At 39.9% G+C, this 7,759-nt stretch overlaps 1 protein-coding gene across 3 annotated transcripts; it reads right to left on the reverse strand.

The window, feature by feature from the left end:
• Nucleotides 1-275: 275 nt before the first annotated feature.
• On the reverse strand, nucleotides 276-4,810 carry MC5R (melanocortin 5 receptor). 3 transcript variants are annotated; one of them, XM_048077132.2, is made up of 3 exons: nucleotides 4,756-4,810; nucleotides 4,568-4,672; nucleotides 276-3,730 (listed from the first exon to the last, which is right to left on the reverse strand). In XM_048077132.2, the coding sequence occupies exon 3, from the start codon at nucleotides 3,647-3,649 to the stop codon at nucleotides 2,672-2,674; it is 978 nt and encodes a 325-aa protein (XP_047933089.2). In that variant the 5' UTR covers nucleotides 3,650-3,730; nucleotides 4,568-4,672; nucleotides 4,756-4,810; the 3' UTR covers nucleotides 276-2,671. The 3 variants fall into 3 exon arrangements, with proteins under 3 accessions (XP_047933089.2, XP_013034972.2, XP_013034971.2); XM_013179518.3 differs by having other exon boundaries at nucleotides 4,560-4,672; XM_013179517.3 differs by lacking the exon at nucleotides 4,756-4,810 and having other exon boundaries at nucleotides 4,560-4,749.
• Nucleotides 4,811-7,759: the final 2,949 nt, after the last annotated feature.

Consider the following 7,759-nt stretch of genomic DNA (forward strand, 5'->3'; position numbering starts at 1 on the left):
TGAAAATGCTTTCATTTACCCCTTACACTCGTACAGTTCCCACCTGTAAAGCTTATACTGGCGAAATGATGCTGACACCTATAGGAACATAGGTATGAGTGTAACCACATATATAATGAGAGTAACCACATCTATGAGCCTGTACTCCGTCAGAATGTGTTTTTTTAGCAAAGCACTTGTTTAAATTGAGAAGTGAAAGCCTAGAATGCAATATCCCTTCTGTGAATAAACTACAAAGTGTAGCAGGCATGTTAACAATGAATAACAAGTAATAGTGGGTTTTCCAACAATCCAGTTTAATAGTTTCTTCATATGTCTGTCTTTTTACATCAAATAAATTTCCAACACAAAAAAAAAGGTAATGTACAGTTCAAGAAAATACCCAAAGCCATTACAGTTTTGGCTTCCTATTTGTTGATTTACAGTTATGTACAAGATATCTTATTTGTAATAACCAGTGAAGATTTAATGATTGATTTACAATGTCAGCTGATCCCTTTAGCTATGCAATTGAATTGTCTCATTTTTAATATTTACATTCATAGAGGCAGGAGACCATTTCCAAGTCCCATTTATGGATAAGGTTAAGAGGTGGACTGAAGCAAGGCAAGATTCTTACTACCAACAACAAACGTACCTCTGAAATCCCATTTTTATATAAAACTGAAGGAAGAATCCAGCACCAAGTGCACTGATATAACCATTATATTGAGAGTCAATAAAGTGTCTCCACTGAGAATAATATTCCCACTCATTTCAGAGGGAGGTATGTGCAAGCTGTAGGCAGTACATATTTCAAGCTGCAGCAGACAAAATGTACAACTCTGGTGGTAAAGAGGTGCCCTACTTATCCTGCCAGAGACCTCCAAAGCAAATGAAGACACAGAGTATGTTATCTTTTTAAATGTGTGAGGAGAACATTTCATAGTTCTTACACAGGAGATTAAGTTGGGAGGAAAAAAAAATTTATCATAATACACAAGCTGTTTCATAGAACCACAAAATAGATCAGATCAGAAGGGGCCTGAGAAGGTCATCTGATCCAAATCATTCAAAGCAGGGCCAAGTTCAAAGTTAGAGTTAGAGCGGGTTGCTCAGAGCTGTGTCCAGTAAAGTTCTGAGTATCTCCAAGGATGGATATTATGCAACCACTGGGTACCCATTCCCATGTTTGACAACCCTTATGGTAAAAAAAAGATGTTCATAACACCTAGAATTTTCTACCTTAGAAGGATAATCTAAGGTCCACTGAGACAATCATAGTCTTTCTATTGACAAAAACACTTTTAGAGCACCCCTAGATCAAGTATGATAAGGATTATTCTTTCAGCTTTTTGTAAGAAATAATTCATTTTTAAAGCTGTGATATCTAGTCAGGATGGTATATCACTGCTTGAAATATTTACCTAGTACATATCTCAGTGCAAGATATGTGTCCATTGGCATTAAGAAATCAATGCCACAGTTGTACTTCCTTCATCTGTGACAAATCCAATATTTTGCACATCACACAGCTGTTGCAGAACAGCATGCTTATGAGAGCATGACTAGATGTGTATTGCTCACACAAAATGCATCAGGGGTTTCACCTCTGAATCCTCTCAGCAAAGACAAAAAGAGTTTGCCTGGGGAGCAAAAGTTAGTACTCCATATTATAGCTACACGTGCCTGAGTTTTTGAGAACCATGTTTTGCCAATGACTGCTACCCTCCTGATCATCAGACTTGATTTGTCTCTCCCAGCTTGAAAAATACAATCTACAGCACAGCTTCCTCCAATAACAAAAGCTACTCCAAGCTGAAATGCTTTTCTAATGTCTATACAAAGGCAGCCACTCGTTCAGTCATTCTTTCTCAACAAAAGCATTATACTTCAAGTTAGAGGCTGTGTACCCTTTACTTTCCCAGCCATGGTGAATGAGCAAAACAAACTAGAATCAGTATTCATATTCAGGTTTAAAATTAGGCTGTGGTACATCTTCCCACAGACACAGTGATAAGAACACATAGAGTCCGATATGACAACACACTGTGTGCATCCTGTGAAATCTTGTGGGAACAATTTCCTCTTACATGATACATATTTTATGACAGTAAGTCATGACCACAATATAAGACTGCAGATACATGCATATTTATTGATCATAACTGTGTTGAGTGAGGTATGTGAACCTTGATAATTGGAACTACTTCTCTGCTTTTATGACTGTGGAAGAAAATAGCCCCCCCCAAAAAATAAAAAAGTGTTAATTCTGGTCATCAGAATAAGTCATGCTGTATATAGAGAGACAAAGAATATTGAGAGAAACACACACTGAGAAGCTGATGGGCTCATTTACATGGCAGGTCACACTTGTCACATTTGGTAGAAAGAAAAATAAGGCTTTCCCTGTGCAATCCTCTCACAAGATCCAGAGTCTTCAGCAGGGTAAATGAGGTTCAAAACATTATTTCTCCCCTTGATGTAGATGCACAGAGTAGCTCTTACCACCAGTGTGAGAGGTGCATGGAGGGCAAGAAAGGTCAAATCACATTTAAAAAAAATAATAATTCTGATTGCCACAGAAATCTTGACAGCTGAATAGAAGATATTCCATAGGCCTTTTAGCAGAACAACAAGGTGCAGCAAGATGTTGCATTTCAATTCTCTTCCCTGGTTTTGTTTTGTTTTGCTAATATTTGTTTGATAATCCACAGGCCATTCTCAGGCTATAGCAACAAATTATCTCTTTGAAGGTCTTCCTCATTTCCTGGCTACGAAAGGCATAGATCAAGGGATCAATCACTGAGTTGCACATAATGAGAATGAGGTACATGTTGAAGTGAGACATGAAGCAAACACAGTAGAGGTTTTGAGGGCAGGAGATCATCAGGATGAGATGGAGGAAGAATGGAGCCCAGCAAACGATGAAGATGCCAAGAAGCATAGTCAGAGTGATGGCTCCCTTCATACTGGTTCTTTGATGGACAGAGTTGTACCCAGGCAAAGCAGCTATTTTCTTCACATGAGTACGAGCCAGGAGGAACATATGGATATACAGTGAGACCATGAGGAACAACATGGTAAAAAACATAGTGATGAGACAAATTATAACGTAAGTTGATTCATAATAAAGAATGAAGATAATGCCACAGCCCGTGCAAAAGGTCCAGATGCATGCAATGATAAGCCCTGATCTTTTCACTGTCATGATGTTGTGGTAACGCAGGGCATAGAAGATGGTGATATATCTGTCTATTGCTATAGCCAGCAAACTGCACATGGAAGCCACTACAGATATGCAGATCATTGAATCAAAGACATTGTCTATATGACGGACAAAGGTATCTTCCATAATAATATGCCTATTGTTTATTAAGTATATTGTTATGGTCTCCCATGCATTAGACACACTAACCAACATGTCAGCCACTGCTAAACTGCAAACAAAAAAATACATGGGTGAATGCAAGTTCTTGTTCTTAACTATTGCACATATCACTAAGATATTTTCAAGGAGGCTTACAATGCCCAGAGTGAGGAACACCTCAGCTGCAATGACCACTTGCTCACATGGTGATGACTTGCTCTTGACGGTAGGCACAGTAAAGTTGCTGCCAAAGGCACTCAGGTTTAGTTCAGAAACATACAGTTGAGAGGACGTGTTCATCTCTGGAAGCAAACACGTTCTGTTCTCTCTGAGGGACTTGCCAAGGAGTGTGGTAAATGCATTTTCCAAAAAGCAAAGACCCTGCCAAAAAAAATACAGCATGACGAGAACAGGCAGAAGTTGACAAAACAAATATCAACCATTTCTACGTAATTTGGCTTGTACACATCCTGCCTCTTCCACACCATATTCCTCTACTGATTCTAAATTAACTTCCAAATGGCTCAGATTTTTTCTACTCATCCTTACTGGGAAATTAAAACCACAAAATAATGAAGAGATTTGTGCACTCTTCCTTCACATTTTTGTTTATCCTACTTGGTCTCCCAGAAGTGAGCACAATATCCTGGAAATTCTACTGAATGCAAAACAACAGTTTTCAGAGCCTGAGTTCTCAGAACCCAGAAATGTAGGAGAATAGAGTGTTAGGTTGAGCAGAACCTGCTCACTTCAATATAATATATAGAAGTTGAATTTCTGCCACAATTAAGAATTGAACACTTTCAGTAAAAAAAATACATGCTTCCTGACCTTTGTACTTTTTAAGTTTGCATGATCTGTGTTATAAACAGCTTGTCTGTGCAATACTGACATGCTCATTTTAGAAGCTTAGTATTAAACCACTAACCAAGGCAAATCCATACATTCCAGGATAGAGTGGGGTTACAGAATTTGTAGGGGGAAATTCTGTCATGGAAATATGTTTTCTATTCCAGATTGTATTTTATTCAATGCTCTTTTGGTAATGAGAATATTCATGGCAAGCTGTAAGCCATCGGATTCTTAATAAGGGGAAAACTTAAAAGTGATAGTCAGTGACTTGTTGCAAGTAAAATTCAAAGCTTCTCAAGCTAAATCATTTTCAGTTTTTAAAAGTAAATTTTTATTTGCAATCAAGAATTAACTGTACCTATTTACCAGAGCTGTTCCTTCAGCTGCTCTTCCTCTTCATCACCCGCAACCTTTCCTCCAGAGAGCAGAAGTTTCATCACCTCTTCACCCGACATCTGGGGCTGGGGACTCCTTGGTGGGAACAGATGACATTATAGACGAAAAGGAATGAGTATATCCATAGAGTCAAGGCTGACCATGTATAAATTACTTACTGTGCAACTGCCTTTTTATAGTCTCCGAGCAATAATGACTTCAGTACTCAGGCTGTGGCTCCTCCTCCCCTTTGCCCTGCTGAACTTCTCTTTTCACAGATTTTGTTAGCAAAAACTTGGGTTTTTACCACCATCTAGTGGTTTTCAAGCGTCTTTATTTTTAACTCAACGATCTAAAATAGAGGATGAGCTTTTTAAAATTCTCGCTTTCTACTATATCTTTTAAGGCAAATGATATCAAAGAAGAAAATGTTTTAGGCATGCTCCTTTCCAAAAGCATCTCTTATGTGTGTGGGCTTTTGTTGTTGTAGAATAGAGGTTTTGATGCAGTTGAGGAGGAGTACACACTACTGTGCTGAGAACCAGGGCTCCCTGAGATGGATGTGAACTGCCCCAGGATTCACAGGGTCCAAGAGCTGAGAAATTCAATGATCAGCATTGCAGTATCTGGAGCCAGTCTGTGGGTCTAGCACTCAGGCAGTCCATGCTCACTCTGGGTTTCACCCAAAAGATGGCAAAATTAGTGGCAGTCTTTTCTTTTGCAAATGAGCGCTGCTTCTGCATGCAGAGGAATCCAAAGCACACATCCTACCAACACTGACAAATACCCTTTATGTTATCCACTAACCAGCCAGTCAAATACCATGCAAGGTTTAAAGTTAACTTGAGCTAAAAAGTCTCTGTTTCTCCAATTGTCACCTTTCCATAAACCAGGTGGTCAGGTTTTTTTTTTTTTTTTTCTGTGGTATATAACTACTTCAAATGCCTATTTTTAACTTACAGCATTTCTCTTAAGGAATCACCACCAGAAAACACAAATTTTACTGCTGTATGCTGTGCCATTTTTGAGTTTTCAGAGGACGTACAAATAGAGTTTATAGTTAGAATGCAGTTAAGTCTGTGTGTCTAATTATTATATCCCATAGAGGCTTTCTTTATTGTTACTGCCAGCTTCACACTAAGGACACTCAAAGACTTGGGCCATTGTGTGAAAGGTTCGTATGTATGAATAGTCCCTGCACCAGAAGAGATAGCAAAAAACATTTTGATTCATTTGAGTAAAAAGGCTCCTCTAGCACTATGCAGTTACAGTCTGGAGATGAACTTTGCATGCCCCTTCTCCCTACTGAAGCAAAGAGAATTTAGGTTATCACAAAATAGAGGCAGCAAACTATGCTCAAGTGCAGCTGTTAGATCTGAGCAGATAATGGCAGCAAGTAAAGAGCAACACTCTCTGCTGCATCTAACTTCTCCGTGTGCCAAATCTGAGCTCATAGCTCATCGCTATGCCCAAAAGAAAAGAATAGAGGATGCCCACCTCCAGTTCTCTTTCTGTCCTTCAATGTACAGGATGTTTTGGTTCTTGTAGGTTATATTTAGATATCTTAGTTATCATTTGTTTTCATTCCCATAGTTTCTGATTTTCCCATTTCAGACCTTGGAAATCATATACCTATGAATAAAATTTTACTTCTTTCTCAGTTCCTGTATCTACCAACGATTGTGCACAGTGTTCTTTTCACTTATTTTTTTCCCTTCTAGTACCCTAATTTTTGGTTTATTGCACTATCTCTCTCTAAATTCAGTTCATCTTCCCATTTACAAATTCCTCTGTACATTCAGTTTAATAAAGTTCTTTGTGGCCCAGCTTAGCTGTCTTCACAATAGTTCTCTCTGTACCTTCAGCACTCAGAGCAGACCAGCTGATTACCAGAAATAAGTTACGCATCACACTGGATGGTTTGGTTGCTATTCCTCAGCACAATGCCTGGTCTCTCACGTATACATTATGAATCAGCCTTTGGCTTCTTCTGCTACAGACCAGACACTGAAGGCCAGAACCCTGGTATAAGTGGCAATGCTAAATAAAGAAATTCTCTTATTTACAAAGTGAGCAGACTAAATGACCTGCCTGGAAACTGGGACAGTGATGTAGGCATAGTTTGGTTATGTTAGAGGATGAAATTAAGAAATACTTTACTCATATTTCTAATTTTAATGTGTTTTATCATAATATTGCAGCAGTAAACAGCTATAAGCATAACACTTTGAGCTGCAGGGGCACCCAGTTAGCAGCTGGTGAAGGGAGGCATGCAGGTGAGTTATATGGATTGAGAGTAAAGGGGCACAGGGACAGATCTTTGGATTCTCCCGAGGTTTCCCAAGAATGAACTGCAAACTTCCAGCTGCAGGGCTCCTGTCAGACTAGCTTAGTCTTTCAGGTGTTCATGATTCTGGTGTTCAGCTCTCTTGTTTCTTCCATTAATTAAATTTTCTGTCTCTGCAGGCAGGTTGGCACTCAGCGTTTTCCAAGACTGCAAAGAACATGCCTGGACTGCCAGTGGGGACAGTCAGTACTTCATGCATCACTGTCATTGTGTAGCTATCGGGCTGCACCAACTCGCAGTTACTGGGCTGTGCTGGCTGTGCTGATCCCTTGAGCACACACAGAGGAACACACTGAAACCCCTCTGCTGTCCCCAAAACAGTGTTCTCTTTCCACAAACGGAAAGAGGCAGGGAGCAGCTGCATGCTGAGGTGGAGGCACTTGGGCCTGCAGATCTGGGGGAAGCCTGGGGCCCTGGAGCCCTTGGGCCATGGTGCTGGCTGAAAGGGACCAGGAGGTGAATCTGACCAGATGGGCCTGCCCCAGCTGTTTAAGACCTGGGCTCTGAGAAAGCTGGACTCAGCACCGGCTTCTCTGCAAAACAGAACAGCAACCAGGACGCCTGTCTGTATCACTCATTTGTTTTCTCATTGAATTCATGTATATGACCCCATATCAGGGCTGACCCTTCCCACCTGACGTTTTAATGTGTTTCTGCAAAGAGCAAAAGTGAAATTGCACGCTGCCTTCATGACGGCAAGATACTGATTTTATCAATGAATGCATAAATGAGACCAACAGTACAACGTGCCCCCAAAGAATTTTCTGTGAGGAGAGTTTATTACACTCAGATGAATTCTGTTATTAATCTGTGGTAATCCTAATGGGTTCAGAGTA

Source organism: Anser cygnoides, chromosome 2 (assembly GCF_040182565.1).
Source record: "Anser cygnoides isolate HZ-2024a breed goose chromosome 2, Taihu_goose_T2T_genome, whole genome shotgun sequence".
NCBI lineage: Eukaryota > Metazoa > Chordata > Aves > Anseriformes > Anatidae > Anser > Anser cygnoides.

Coding starts and splice junctions, on each gene's coding strand:
- MC5R (XM_048077132.2), bottom strand. CDS start 3,649: ATGAACACGTCCTCTCAACTGTATGTTTCTGAACTAAACCTGAGTGCC.